The sequence below is a fragment of the Hippoglossus hippoglossus genome, chromosome 3 (assembly GCF_009819705.1).
Source record: "Hippoglossus hippoglossus isolate fHipHip1 chromosome 3, fHipHip1.pri, whole genome shotgun sequence".
In the NCBI taxonomy this organism is placed as follows: Eukaryota; Metazoa; Chordata; class Actinopteri; order Pleuronectiformes; family Pleuronectidae; genus Hippoglossus; species Hippoglossus hippoglossus.
In genome coordinates this window covers 26,895,673-26,911,603 of record NC_047153.1, presented here as the reverse complement: position 1 = coordinate 26,911,603, position 15,931 = coordinate 26,895,673, and the positions used below count along the sequence as shown (strand labels likewise).

Sequence of the window (15,931 nt, the reverse complement as noted above, 5' to 3'; positions counted from 1 at the left end):
AGTTGCTCCGGCTTTTTAAAACACCTACTGTTGGGTTTGTTTTGCAGAAAAATTCACGTATGTGGGCCAGAAGGTGTGTTACGTGGTGTTTCCTCAGGAAGACCCTACAGAGACTGAACCCCTCACTTCCTCCAAAGCCACAGACTGAGCACCACATTGAACCAGGAACTCCCTTTTTACTTTAGCAGCTGTACTTACAGTTTTTGCGTTACAATTTTTCATTTTGTTTGATCAGTTTTTGAATGCTGAAGGGATGGTTTTACCTATGTTCATCCATGGGTGCAGCCTTAAAGGGTCTACAATGAATCCTCCCCTATAAAAGAAGTGGATGGTTTAATTAGGACATTAGCACGTTAAGCCCCAAAGCTAGGGTGTGTGTTTTTTAATTTGTCTGTTTGGTAGTACTGTCCTTCCATTCCCCTCACCAGTACGCCAGGGTTTCTCTTTCATACAGATTATCATCTTGTCTTCTCCCTTCTACTCACTGAAGGAGCTTCCATCTGCTTCACTTCCAAGGTCTTTTACTTTTGTTACTTAAACTAAATCTAATGTGCCTTATGAAACGTGTGTGTTGGAACCCTGCGTTGGTTTGTGTGGGTATTTGGACAGCATCGTAACTTTTATGAGGTAAATATATGCAAGCAGTTTCTGCCCTTAGCAATGTTTCCATATTACTGCTGCTATCTTCAACTCTGTTACACTAATTACTCACATGATGTCTACTGCTTGTCAACTGTGGATGAGTATTTTTCTGATCTTAAACTGCCTGGCAACAATACCTGGCCATGCTTTTTCTTTAAATCCCTCTCTCCCACTTTCTTATACTATCATTCATTTCTCATGAGATATACTTTTTCACCTCTCCGTTCTTATAAGAGATGTACACAGTGACGCTCATCTTTCCCAGCCATATCTAAATGACAGGGGAGTTTGTGGCTTTAGCCTGAGGAACGGCTAACGCTCTCAGAAATGAATAAGCTGCATTGTTGCGACCCATGATGACAGACTGTTCTTCTGTCTTTTTAATCTTCAGCAGTCTCTTCTGTCTCTTGAGTCGAGCACAACAAGCCTTTGTTGAAACTTTGGTGCTTTGGAAATGTCCTCATCTCCGGGAATGCCACTGTGAAAGAAGCTTGAACTGCCAAGACAATTATTAGATTTCACATATTTCATCTGACGTGATGATACAGTACTTACCACCTACGTGTTGTTGGATCACATTAGCAGAATCAGCATTCACAGATAGGTGGAGGGCTGGCGGTGGACCCTGGCCCAGTGACTTTTTTTTAGATCAACTTACTGTGATACCATTGACATAATATGGTAGAATTAACTACAGTCCCACTGAGCTTCTTTCTGTTGTCCTGTCCCAATTTAAAAATGAAGTTCACTCCAAATGATTTGGGTCAAATTAATCTCATTTTTGAAGTTATGATACCTTTGCCTGTGGTCCTGAAGATATTAATAATCTTTCATAGCTCTTGTCTAAGGTCTTTATGTTGTTCATAGAACAGAAAATATTAAGTTTGGGCCTTTTTAACATGATGTAAACCAGCTGGTTGGTACCTGGATTAAACCTTTTTTTTCAGGACAAAGTGACTGGGATTTCCCCTCTCCATCAAACCCATGGACGCACACTTAAGAAAACATGTCTGTCTGTAATGTCCAGGTGCTGCTAGCTCAGTCGAGATCTGTAAATACTAAAGAAGGAAAAAAAACTGTTACAAATGGTCCTGGAACTCCTGACAAGATCATTCCTCAGACATGTTTTACATTTACATACTGCACAATTGATGGGTATACCTCTGTTTTGTAAAAGTGTAAAGTTGAACAAGAATAACAATGTAATTGCATATTAAAACAACAACTTCTGAGATGCATCACTGTTTTGGGGGGTAGGAGATTGGTTTGTGCAAAATTGACTACTCACTAAAAGTACTGTTAAATTACTGACAAGATAAAAATGATATCCTTGTGTATTTTGTACAAATTTTACAAATGATGACCAGCATGAACTTTATTAATTGCAGGCACAGGAAAACAATGATAAATCAACAAGAAAGCTCTCATGTATCATTACAGGGATTTGATCAGCAAATCTCACAATGTCATGGTGGTATTTTCTCTTTCAGCAGAAAATATACAAATATAGATTTAAAAATGAGAAAAATGCTTCTATACAAACACGGTATTTGTTGACTTCGGCGTTTGACGCGTAAGAAGCTTCAAAACCATACAGCAAGGAAAAGGGATGTCACTATCAGACCATCACATCCACCGATGGCCTTGATCCAGTGTATTTACCTGCATATTCATACCTGACAGATAAAACATCAACTTAGCCACAATTGCACTTATCACATAAAACTAATTAAAACAGAAAAATTTCGCAATCCACATTACTAATTATTAAACACTCCTATCAAAATCATCGAGAGTCTTGCAAATTATCACTTAAATAATCATGTAAATACACTGAGTTAAGGTCACTGGAGGAAACATTTTCGTTTCACTAAGTCTCCTCTCATAATAATCCCAGAGTCAAGATTCCTGATGCAGTATAGTGCCCTGTAGATCATCAATGTCATGTCACACACAGTCAAATCTAATCTCTTCAAACATGTAAACCACAGCTGTGATCCGTGAAATGATCATTAAAATGGCAAGGGGAAACCATTAAGGCATTTGGAACATGTCTTTACATTACAAAGCAAGGGCGGACAGCAGCTAACTATTTCAATTTAAGTCAAATATGTACTTGCAGGCTTTGAATTTAAACAATAAGGCAATGCAGAATTAAATTAAGCACAGAATGCATGAAACTAGGAATGAGTAAAGAGATTGGGATTTCTCCATAAAGTAGCTCAAAGAAAGGGAACGGAATCAGAGCAAGTCCTTAGGCAGAAGTTATGGGAATATGGGGTATGAAGACATCTCTAATGGCACATAATATGTAGCAGCCGTTCACGATAAATTTTCTATAAATGGTACGTTCAGCTCACTTGAATGAAAAACAGCAGGATAGACAAGTGTATTTAGTACCGAAACCTGACACTGCAGCTAAACATCAGCCAGTTCTCTCTTCAGTATTAATGTCCTGCAGTAAAAGAAGGAGAAACTCACTGATTTCAACAAAAACGAAACAGGACATTCTGTTAAGTCCAACAGTGATTAACAAAAAAGGTTAGCAGTGGATGGAGCAGCTTCACAAAAAGCCTCACAGGTTTAATCTAGTTCAAGTTCAAGTTCGTCAAGGCAGAAAGAGTTGTATAAAGACTAGTATAGGTCTCCACTGGAGGCTGAAAAAATAGAGGTCTTTGTTTTTATGTCTTGTGAAAATTCCACAGCATTGATAAGATTTCCACTGAAATAAACCAGCATTCAAGACATGTGCAGCGTTCCAGTGCGCAGTCAGCCATGCTGCAGACGGACCGCTGGGAAGGAAAGGACTCTACCAGTCATTATTCTGACATGGTTACTCTGTTCCTAAAAATTTCCTGGATATCCACGTAAACTCGTAAATCAGAGCTCACAGGCAGATTCCCTCGAGTGATGAAAGGCTGGAGAGGAGAGAGGTTGGGTTTGATTCAAAGAGGAGGAGCTGAGCAGAGGAACAGACTCCACTGTAACTGGACTCACAATCCAGTTTACATCCAGGTTTGGCTGTTTTAAAGATGATGGTGTATAAAGATTGGAAATCCAAACACCACTTCCAAAAAACTTAACAAATAGAGGTTTGTTGAAAGTTAAGTGAAGAAGACAAGCAATGAAAACATACATGTTGAACAAATACTGACAAAGGTTTGGCATGGTGAAACTGCTTGTTGAATAGTTTGAAATTCTTTGAAACTATGATTATTAATTCTTGTCTCATACTTATTTCATATCTCTACTATCCCATAAATCTCTGTCTGTCTGTCTGTCTGTATTTGGCTCACATATCTAAAGAACCATTCATATTATCAGCACCACTCATGGCATGTGTATTGTTAAGGGCCCAACAAAGTGCAGTGTCGGATTTGGTGTAATCTGGACAAGCGATATGTTGAATATTAATAGAAATTGAATTATCAACTAGAGCTCAAGTGACATTGTCGACCACGAAAAACAGCACGTTCGCGACTACTGAGTCTAAAGTTCATCATCACTGAACTCTGAATAAACAGTTGAAAAGCTCTTTGTGCAGCAGCTGTGTCGTGCCTCCGTGGTTCTGTGGACAGGTCTTAACTTGCCCGGGTTTTTGACCCTTTATCCAGTTTTTGTGCTAAGCTAACCTGAGCTAAACAATTATATGAAGCCATATATTAAAATACGCTGTATCAATTGTGTCATCTCCTCAAATGAATATTTTCCAAAATGTCAAACATTTGCTTTTGAGTGGTTGCATTTAGGTGGCTAGTCTGGTGATTTTCTATATTTTTCATCTTGTCAACAAACCCCAATGTAAACACCAAAACCAACAAAGTACTGTTTGTGTTGTGGCTAATTAGTCTGGGCCACAGAACTCCATTATTCCAAATAGTTTTGGGACAAATTCATTAAAAAAAACACATCTCTGGCATCTGCTCTCATCACCATAAATGTGCACACTGTAGTTAATTTTGTCTCAGTGCTAAATTCACCACCCTGCTGCAGCAAATACACACTAGTTCACCAAATGTGTATAAATGCACAGCTGAAAATAGTCCCCAACAGACACTATTTACTCCTGTTTGGGTTATGTAACACCAAAACTTTACCGCCATGGTATTTTAGAAAGTTATTCAGCCTCAATAAAAAGATGGACACAGTAAAGTACATTCACAGGGAGGTGAATTGGAAAGGTATTGACAGATGGACAAAATCATCGTTGGTTTGGGCATTTTCACACAATTAGTTGACAATATCAAAAATATAAAATAATGCCAGCTTCATCCTTCAATGTGAAATGTCATATAATGATAATTATAACACCACCTCACACAATAAATTGGGGATAAGACAGGGTAGAGGCAATCGCTCAATTGTTTTTTATGGTTCACAGTATATAGCGGTGTATAATGGCTCTGGGTAACGACGAAAAGGCTGCTTTGGCGAACATGTAGCCAATATTGTATTGGTACTGGTGTCCAGAACTGAGTGTAATTTACTATAACAGTAAGTTAGGTTCAACAGTGAAGTCTGAATGCAGTTGCCTGCCCAATGAGATCTACAGCACAGACCAATAGCACTATCAGCACTGCATGTGGGTAGTTTCCTTTTGCTATGTCAAATTTCAAGCATTTTAAGTGTATAATGGACATGAGTTGGTTAATTTACATTGGGTGTGATGCTATACCTCCTCCATGTGTCGGGCTAAGGTATGAGTCTGATCTCTGGATCTGGCGGGGACACATTTCAAGGACACTTTAGCAGAACAGATATTATCAACACCAGGTGGAGAGTTAACTAAACTTTTCAAGATGGCGTTGTCTTCCTCCCTGAGTCTCCTTCCTCATCACTAAGGGTCCTGCTGAACCTGCAGACACTGCTCTTGCCCTCCCTCCTCTCATCCCTGCTTCGTCTGTCCCCGATAGATACTTCCACTGTAAAGTGGCTGTCACTGTCCTCTGCTTTCACATAAGAGGACAATGGCCCAGTGGGTGAAGTCACACCTGGACCCAGTGGGTGGGATTGGGATGTTGGTGTCTGGGAGCTGCTGGGAAACACAGGGGGGGAGATGGGGGACAAAGGCCCTAGAGGGGAGTAACGTCTCAAGGAAACTCCTTTAAGGTTAACTGCGAGCTCCAGAACAAGTTTCCTAGAAGCCCTGGGACGGCAGAGGGGCACAGAGGCTTCCTGTGGGGAGGGATGATGTCTGCTGGCGGCTGAAGAGTCACTCTGAGGCTCACAATGTGGAGTCATGTCTCCTTCCCCGCAGACAGGTGATGGCTCCTCGTCCTCTGGACTGTCCGCTGACTGCGAGGAGAGAGGTGAGGCAGGGCTCTCTGGTGAGAAGGGCTGCAGGTCCATGGTGGCTGAGTAGGTGGAGCCTGACATACCCACCACATCAACCTCATCTCCGAGCTGGTCCCTGGCCTGAGGCCCCTGCTCCACCACAGTTCTGTAGCTGTGGAGCCCCAGTATGATCTGTGTGGGTCCAGGGGGATCTAGCAGTAGGGCTTGGCCTCGGGATCTCCCTCCACTGTGAAACAGACGACTCCACATATGCCCGAATCGTCTTCGAGAGGAGGAGGAGGAGGAGGAGGAGGAAGTGGAGCGCCGTCCTGAATGACGTCTGATCTGTCTGCGCATCGCCAAACGCAGGTTCTGTAAGATGGAGGCCTGCAGGAGGAAGAGGGAAGACAGAGGAAGACACAGAGAAACAATGAATCAGATAACCAGCAACTTAGAGCCATATGCTTGTGCTGGTGCAAAGCTACAGCTAAACACAGCACAATGTAATTCCTGTCTATTTTTGTCCTCTTGCACTCCTGGTTCCAAAGCAAGCTGAGGCTGTGTGGGCAGTTTTGAAGTTTATACAGTGAGAGCCTTTAAAGTAGTGAAGCCTGACCTCCACTAAAGCTGTTGGCACATTTTTATTTTAAGCTCAAAGTGAAATCCAAAATCATTTCCTCTGGATAACATAAATTTATTTTCTTGCTGCATAAAGAGCATGATTCTACGGCTCCATTTGGACATCTCACACTTAAAGCAGTAGTATCTCTACAGCACATGGAAGTGTATTCATGTGACTGAGTTCAACCTCATTAATTGCCTGAAGGAATAGTTTAGATTTCTAGGAAACTTTCTCATCATATCAATCTTCTCATTTAACTCTTGGCAAGAATGTGAGTAAGAGCATTTACCAAAATCTTAAACTCTTACTTTGAATAATAAACTGAAACAATACCCTTAATTTACAATGGTAGATCTACAATATCAGATAGAGTCAATGTATCTCATATAGATAGTAGATAGATGCCATTTAACTACTATAAATAGTGGATGGATGCCATTTATCTTCCATAAATGGCACATCATATCATATCTTATAAATTACAACAGTTTTTCTGTCAGTTTAGGCCCATTGGTTATGCAGAGAGAGGAATTTGAGTGTGAGGGTCAGGCTTCCACTACAGCCGCTGGTTACCAAAACTGCAAAAATTGGTTTGTCACAGCTGGGTGCTCAAATCCAGAGTCACTAGAAAACACACAAGTGTATGATTATGTATGGCTGCACCACCTGGGTGGGGTTATATACTGGGAAATCCTCCACAGGAGGGATGAGACCCTGGGCAATCAGCTGACCATAAGAGGGAGGGGCCTCTCTCTGAACAAACTCTGCCTCCATGCGAGTCATCTGAGTCTCAAAAGCTCTACAGAGGAGAGAGAGAAACAAGGAGGGCACAGCAGGTCAGTAAAAGAGCTTGGGAAGGAAACATTTCTGATAAATCAATTATCTTATTTTGAAAAACAGTAATTTCATCCCTGTAGAGTTTGCAGCATCTACACCATCAACAGCAATAAAACACAATAATAGACTGAGTGACAGTTTACCTTTGAACAGCACTTGTCATAGGAGACAAGGTTTTTTGTGTTTTACTATGATGACATATAAATTCAGGCACAAGGCAATAAATGAATCCAGAAGGAGAAAAACAAGTATGTCAACAGTAATAAAAACTGAATGAAGGACAGAGGTGTTGTGTCCTCACCTGTACTCTCTGTTCCTGAGTGAGTGGAGTTTGAGGGCACAGCCGAGGGCAATGACCAGCAGCAGGCTACACACCAGACTACCGATCAGAGCGGCAGTGATGACTTTCCTGGGTACTGCAGCCAGGCAGTCCCTCTCGTCGCTCCCGTCTAAGCAGTCCTCCTGGCCGTCACACCGCCATGTCTCAAAGATACACAGGTTAGTCCCACAGTGGAAGTTTCCGGGTTGGCAGTCGTAGCAGTTCTTCTCATCCGACCCATCGGGACACCTCTTCTGGTTGTTGCAGCGCTCCGAGGCCGGGTAGCACACTCCAGTGCCGCCCTCACAGGGAAACTCCCCATCTGGGCACGTTGGGCAGGCCTCCTCGTCGCGGCCGGACGGGCAGTGCCAGTAGCCATCGCAGCGCTGGCGTTCAGAGTAGCAGCCCTGATCGCTGCCGCAGGGATGCTCGCCAGGAAAACAGTAACCTTTGACCTGGGAGTGGGGAGGAGAAATGCATCACCGTCTAGACACCAAGAAGATGAGACCACTTGACTGAGTGTTTTCTCTACATCTACAGAGCAGTTACTTTCTCTATCGGCCATTCAGATAAGTATTGATTCCTTAAGATAGTTGGAAAAAAGAGATAAAGGTTAAAAGCTCGCGCAGATGGAGCTTCAAGGAGTTTCAAAACATTAAGTTATGAGGGATGGAGGGACATTTGTCAAAAACAGGATATAATATCACCAGATTGCTCTACCTGGTATGTGGCGTTGAAGCCGTGTCCAGGGCTGTGAGGCTGGGCCATGTACAGTACACTCATCTGACCCCGGCTCGACTCCAGCAGAGCCAGGCGCCTGTTGTTATGATACGACAACACCTGTAAGAGATGCTCCGCCTGCTGCAGCAGGCCGTCGTAAACGTGCAGTGAATCTCTGGGCCCGAGCTGCAGGTCCAGCTGCAGCACGATGGGTTTGGGGTCCTGGGTGTCCAGCAGCCAGGAGCATCTCAGCTCTGTCACGGCGCTGCGATTAGGCCGGAAAAAATCAGGGGAGGCAAAGGAGCCATAGAAGTTCCCCAGACGTTTCCCACAGGTGGTGTCGGGGCAACCAAGCTCATCAGTTCCGTCAGGGCAGTCCCGGGCTCCGTTGCAGCGCAGGGCGGCAGGCAGACACCGGGTGGACTGGACCTCGGTGCACGGTAGGGAGCCAAAGGGGCAGAGGCCAGGCTGGGCTTCAGTGGGGGGAGGGGAGCAGCTGCGTTCATCGGTGGCATCGCCGCATTCATCCTGACCGTTGCACTTCCAGGAGTGAGGAAGACACTTCCCGTTCCCACAGAGGAATTCATCTGGCTGACAGCTGCTCTGACCCAGGTGACCTACAGAGGAAAGAAATGAACAGACTGGAACCTAAAACTATCACTCAAGACAAAGAACTGACATTAACGTATGAGCCAGCATTAAACTGAGTGCAGCAACACTCTCAGATTAAATGTATTCGCCCAAACAGCACTTCATCAGATGCAAAGGGTTTAACACATCAATACAAAAAAAGCAGCCAAAGACGCATGGACAAACACAACACACTTCAAGACTCATCATTAATAATATACTGTAAGGCTTAACACTGCCTAATGAGTTTAGATTAACAGTTTTCAGTCTGGCAGCTAACACCCACTGATTTTAATGCTCTTTGTCTGGATTACTGTAAACCCTGATCCACTGTCCAGGGCCTCAAACTGTAATTTACTGAGAGACACCGAAGGTCACTATAAAATTCAAGCAGCCATCATTGATGATTCGATATTAAAAAGAAATAGAAAAAAAACATGACAAAATTTGTAATTATACAGTCAAGATCAAGATTACCCTAACCCGTATCACCCTGTGGCCTGGAGTATTTAGTTTTAGGGTGAGGGTGGGACCGGCTGACAGTGTCACACTGGTCCATGCCCCCAGTTGTAGCTGAAGGTCGACAGAGCTCCATCAGCTCATGGTGGCTCCAAACTGACGCAGATACTCTCACATTCTGACCAGAACCAAGAGCCCAACAATGTCTAATGACAAGAAAACACATTTCTATAGGAATAAAAACACTGCTGTGGTGGGACTGAGATGGTATTATAATTTAAATAATGTGGCAAATTACTGCATGTAGACATGAAACTAAGCCAAAATACTCAAAGCTCTGTTTTTTTCCCCAAACATTACAATGTAATGTACTTTTATATTGTGAGATGTGAATTATTTTGGTGGATATTCGTTTGATAGATTACCATATTATTTCCAGGTTTAGGTTTGAGAATTTAGATAATTCAGTTATAAGTAATTATGATGTGGTCGTGCACCTTACATGCATGTAATGTGAGTGATAATTAAGTGTAAGAGCCGTTTCAATACATGTCCTCGTTTGGTAGAATATCTTATCATGACATGTTTTATTTGTACAATAATCAATATTTTTCAAAAATGGACTATACTTAATTATGTTTCTTATTTATAATTCAGATGATTTACATTTTGTGCCTCATAAATCTAGACATTTAAATTCACTCTGGTTACAGATTCCTCAAAAGATGACATCAATATCCTCTCACCTCGGATGTAAGAGAGACGGAAGCCCTGAGCTTGCCCAGAGCCGTTGGCCTGAGAGTGGAAGTAGAGCCACACACGCCCCCTGGTGGAAATGACGGGTGGAGGTAGCATGGAGCCGCACAGCCTGGATTCCCCATGCCACATGGGAGTCACCATGAGCCAGTCTCCAGAGCAATTTCCAGACTCCGCCACGTCAAAGTTACGGAAACTGGAGGAGAGAGTTTATCATTTCAGGTGCTCACACAGAGACAGAACTCATGTGACCGCTGTGTATTTGAGAAGTGACCTTTACCTGATGGTAATGACCTCTCCCTGACCTCCCTGGATATGCCAGCTGCAGTTGACTCCAGCGGGGTAGTTTAAAGGCCACGAGGGGCTGTAGATCACACCCCTCCGCTCCGTGTGGACCTCCGCCTGCTCACTGCAGCCTGCTGGATGACAAAGAGACCGGGGGGAGAGACGGGGATAAACACATCAGTGAGGTCCATCTCTGCAATCCTTCTGTACATGCTTAATGCCACGGATGAAACACTGACCTGGAAGAAGTGTTATTATTTTACAGTGTCGGGTCTTCATGAATAAGTGAGATCTCACTATGCTGCTTCACATACTGGCATTCTTTTTTTATTTTCTTATTCAGCACAAATCAAAATGAGATAAAAGGCTGAATTTCAATGGCTCTACTAAAGGAGTAGATGTGATATTAGACTTTCCCAGCCTGATTGTTGCACCCAAGCTCTTTCTGTGTTAGCGCAGGAGTGAATGTATTTATATTAGGGATGGGCATAATTAATCGACGATCGATTAATTGATCATTAAGAATTTCGTCGATGACATTATTTTTTCATCGATAAAACTAATGCATGTTCTGTTGCGTAGTGTGAGTCTTGAAGGAATGCAATGGATTTCGCTATGTGGCAGCAATTAAACATTTTACCACATGGGGCAATGTTTGAAAAAAACGCCACAGGCCTACTCAGTTACCTGCGAGTTTCCGTGTATTTCAAAAGTAAACATGAAGAGGTCACGGCGAAGTGTAGCGTGGGACCATTTTGATTTAAAAAATGACTTAGTTCACTGCCAACACTGCGAAGCTGTGTATAAGTACAACTCGGCCAAGACTTAAATGATGTACCACCTGAACAACGCACATCCGACCCTGGTTCGTGGCGGTGCATCCTGCTCTCGGTCTCAACCTAGCATCAACTCGGTGTTAGCACGGAGGAGCTGCGATGCACGAGCAGGGAAAATTACCCAACGGATCTGCAAGTTCATCGAGATGGATATGCTACCCTTAAGTATTGTTGAGGGCGAAGGTTTTCGACAACTGATAAACTTATTGGAACCGGCATATCACATTCCGTCACGACGTACCATCACCAGACTGGTAGACACGCACTACGAAGAACGGAAGCAGGAGCTGTTAAAAGAATTGAGCACAGCTGAAAGAGTTGCTCTAGTTATTGTTTAACATGATTGTTTTTTATATTATTATTATTATTATTTTATTTTGGGTCAGTTGTGTTTATGAGCACCGGCTTCTAGCTGTCGGCTCCGCTGCTTAAGAGTACAGCAGCGCATATTTGCAAGTGTAACCATTGAACGGATCACGTTTAACTGCCACTAGAGTTGTTCATCTTGTAATAAAGATCTCAATGAGGAAACACGCTGTGTTTTTTCTATTTTCACTGCATTTTAATATAGCCTATAAATAGTGAATTTTAATATAAAAATATGAATGATTAATCGAAAATCGATCGTTAATTCTCCCGACGATCGATTAAGACATTTTAATCGAATGCCCATCCCTAATTTATATATATATTAATTTTTTTATTTTTTAGGTAAAATAGTTGGGCTCTGTTTTTTGGCAAACGCTACTCAAAGCAAGAGAAACTAATGATGTTGAAACTATATTCAGCTGCGGATTGACACACACTTGCTGTGCTAGTGAGTAGCATGATGTTGCATGTGTTGAAGGTAATGAAGGAATATGTCACCAAGTGCATCAGTGGGGATCAGTGATGTGTTATTAATAGTCTCTGGACAACAATGGAGCGCTGTGACTCACACAGGAATAAGATGTATCATGAGGCTGCTCAGAGAAGACTTGTTACCAGGATCAATTTAGTGATTTCGATACAAAGTGTCAGTAACAATAACAGTCAATCACAGTCATTTTTTTACTATTGCTTGTTTCTTTTATCCTTTTCTTTTGCAGTTACTTTTACATTATGTTTTATTATTTCACCTGTTGTCTTTGATTTAAATGATAATTTCTCTGATGCTTTGTATTCTTGTCCTCCTTATTTTAGCACTTTGTAAAGGCTGTTTTGAAAAGTGCTACATAAATAAAGTTATTGTTATTATTATTACAAATCTCATCTGTAAATCTGCAAACTTTCGCCAACAAAACTTTTTAACGTAACCACGACAAATCATTGCCATCTTGAATTTTTAAGAGGGAACAAATACAGAACCTTCACAAGAGAGCTGTGAAAGGTTCTGCATTTGTTCCTTTATTCATGATGAACTTAGAGTTATGCATGCTCAGCAGGATCCATACTGCTACTGCCAGAACACACACACACACACACACACACACACACACACACACACACCTCACTCAGTCATTTTGTCTCTTTTTTTCTCTGATCGATGCCAAAACCTAAATACAATCACTACGACAAGACAAACGACCTTATTGCCTTTCAGCAGAGCTTTGTGCTGATCACACGGGAGCCAAAACCGACGCAGCAGCCGTCAAACTGGCAGCCACGGCAACAGCATCGCCTGCTGCCATCGCACCATCGCCCCAGGGAACGACACAGTGTGGGGTGGCCAAGAGGAGCAGCAGGAATAAGGCCTGTGCAGAGTGCAGGCAATGAATCCTATTGTTTTCTAGAAAGTGAGGATATCAGGATGAGGTTTGGTTTTGATAAGAGAAAGTCTTAAAGCCAGAGGAAGAACTTAAAATCGTGATGTAAGCGTAACATAATTAGGAGGGATTTCATTCTCGTTCTTGTGCTGAGAGCTCATCTCATTACTGCTTAACGCCACAGTAAGAGAGACACTCTTAATTAACCAGAACCATAACGACAGGACATTAGCTGAACGGCTCCACCATGATTATCCCACACCAGCAGGTCTGCTCTCTCTTCTGCTGAGTGTGTGTTTGTTTCAGGCTTTCCTGATGAATCAGTGCAGTCAGCAGAGTGAAACAGGAGCGGAGGTGGGGTGGAGGAATCCTTAGGAACTCAGTGATGGATATCGACGACCCAGACCTAGTAAGTACAGCTGCACAATGTTGCAATCTGGTGCAATGACTCTTGGGTTTTTGATTGTGGGGGGTTGAACATCCCTTTTGACGGATTCTCGTGACAGCAGGTCTACTGCACCACATCTTTTATGATCGACAATAAATCTAAACAACAGTGTGGCTGCTAATGCTGTTTCTTCTGCCTTGACACTCACGGTCAAAATAAGCTGATGGTGGCATGAAATCTTCAGGATCTTCTAGAAAGTTCAATTCCCTGGTTTTCAGTCTCCTTTTGTGTTTGGGTTGATTAAGCTGCTGTTTTAATTTCTACCAACATTTGAACAAATTAATTTCATCATCAACAGCAACAGATGTTCAAAGAGAAATCATCTGCACCAGTTTAACCCACAGTAGTCTCAACAGACCAGAATGCACTGCAGCTACAAGATATTTTATTTTTAATCCAGACACAAATTAAAATACTTGTGTGCAAAGCTCTTTTGTAAGGTGTAATATGCCAAACTTGTTATTTTTAATGCATAATATTTTATAAGCTCTTCATGTTTTTAAGTGACATCATTAATTCAATTTAATTTAAAGCAGTTATATAAACACTGAGGGTTAAATTAAGTCTGAGCAATAAAACAATATCAATAATTATCACAGAATATCAATAGCAATTTAACATAGGTTCAATATCTATATATCGATTATTGCCCAGCCCCATAGGTTAAATATTACAATATTTCCCTCTGGAATGCAGTGGAGTCGAGGTATAAAGTAACAGAAACTCACGTAAAGTACAAGAACCTGAGACTTGCAGAGTGCAATGATACTGTTGAGGAGAGAAAACCTGCAGGAGGATTCAGGTTTATTACCGTAATAAGTGCTATAACTTTTCATTGTTGTTGTTTTCAAAAACTACGTTTAATTCTGTGTGTCTGTAGTGAAATAAAGAGACACTATCATCACTATGATGAATATCAGGTTTTCTGCTCTCTCAGCGACAGAAGACTGAAAGAAAGACTAAAGATGAACTGTGTGTGTGTGTGTGTGTGTGTGTAACGAGAGAGAAGAAAAGAGACGTAAATATTCTTCATAGTCAAACAAGTCACAACATGATGTGGTGGATTTTTCAGGAAACCTTCCCTCTTCACATACACCGTTTGTACTTCAGTCTTTGTGAGGACACTCGGTGACATGATGAATTATTGCTTGACCACAACCGTACAAGCGATAATCTGACCCCATACCTAACCTTAACCTGAACCTTATACTAACCCTTACCTTAACGTAACCCTAGCCTGAACATAACCCTGAACCTAATACTAACCTAAACCTAACCTAAACCGCATTCTAACATAAACCTAACCCTAACCTGAACCTTATACTAAACCTAACCCTAAACATACTACCAACCTGAACCTAGTCCTAACCTAACACTACCCTGAACCTAACCCAAACCTAAAGCTCATTCTAACCTGAACCCTAAAACCAAGTCTTAACCCTCAATCAGCCCTTTAAAGATGTTTCAAAAATTAAGGACTGGCCAAACTGTCCAAAAGGTCTAATTGTCAAACTGGTCTTCACAACTTGTTGCCATGAAAACTCCCACAGACACACAGACACACACACACACCTTTAAAAACACTTTGATAATAGAAAGAGGGGAGGGGAGGGGTGGAGGGAGAGATTGAGTGGCTGCAGAGAAGCAGTGATGTAATGCTGATAGCAGCATCACATTTGTGGAAGAGCATCCATGTTTCCACACACAGCCTGATCATTTAGCCACCACAGATCGATAGCCCCACAGGTCTGAGCAGGATGATACCCTCATCTTCTCACTCCGTCCCATCGCCACAGTGGAAACAGGGCTGTCTCACACCTCTTCATCACAGGGACACGGGACAAAGCAGCGGGCTAAAGGACATCCACCACTGACACAGTGGACTGCTGAGACAGGCTGGTATCAGAAGCTTTGTGAAGTACGTGCTCCTCAGTGGGGATCCAGATGCGAACAAACACCAAGGGACACAACATCTGTTCAATGACTGTACCCGAAGCACCAGGAGCGAGCCCTGCTGTGTTTCCACCAGGGTACAGGGACGTGCACACATCTCCATGTCAACATCTCAGCAGAGAGGATGCATTGTTTTCTCTCTCTCTCACCTGCACAGGGCAGAGCGGAGCGGAACCACATCAGCCCGAGCAGCAGCTGCCTCACTCCCATGGTCCTGCGGGGACGGCCGCTGTTATCCGGAGCACAGGTCCAGCGGTTTGCTCCACATCTGTGTCCTCCAGCACAACATCTGTCTTCATCTCACACACACACACCGCACACACCGACGGTTCCTCACTGGGAAAAGCCCATTGTGTCCTTTGCAGAAGCAGCCGAGACACCGGAGTTAAGTTAGCGGAGGCATGT

At 42.6% G+C, this 15,931-nt stretch overlaps 2 protein-coding genes across 4 annotated transcripts in view; one reads left to right on the top strand and one right to left on the bottom strand.

Annotated features, from left to right (window-relative positions):
- slc7a10a (solute carrier family 7 member 10a) overlaps window positions 1-1,708 on the top strand; it is a 23,813-nt gene extending 22,105 nt beyond the window's left edge. The window contains exon 11 of the mRNA XM_034571080.1: window positions 48-1,708. Within this exon, the coding sequence (XP_034426971.1) occupies window positions 48-148 (101 nt within the window). The 3' untranslated portion in view covers window positions 149-1,708. The remainder of the gene's footprint in view (window positions 1-47) is intronic.
- Window positions 1,612-15,931, bottom strand: lrp3 (low density lipoprotein receptor-related protein 3). Of its 3 annotated transcripts, XR_004612180.1 has the most exons (8): window positions 15,676-15,931; window positions 10,540-10,678; window positions 10,250-10,455; window positions 8,415-9,031; window positions 7,677-8,149; window positions 7,205-7,337; window positions 5,318-6,303; window positions 1,612-3,663 (listed from the first exon to the last, which is right to left on the bottom strand). XR_004612180.1 is itself a non-coding variant. In XM_034570866.1 (7 exons), the coding sequence occupies exons 1-7, from the start codon at window positions 15,734-15,736 to the stop codon at window positions 5,437-5,439; spliced, it is 2,496 nt and encodes an 831-aa protein (XP_034426757.1). In that variant the 5' UTR covers window positions 15,737-15,931; the 3' UTR covers window positions 1,612-5,436. The 3 variants fall into 3 exon arrangements, 2 of the variants coding, with proteins under 2 accessions (XP_034426757.1, XP_034426769.1); XM_034570866.1 differs by having other exon boundaries at window positions 1,612-6,303; XM_034570878.1 differs by having other exon boundaries at window positions 1,612-6,303; window positions 10,540-10,675.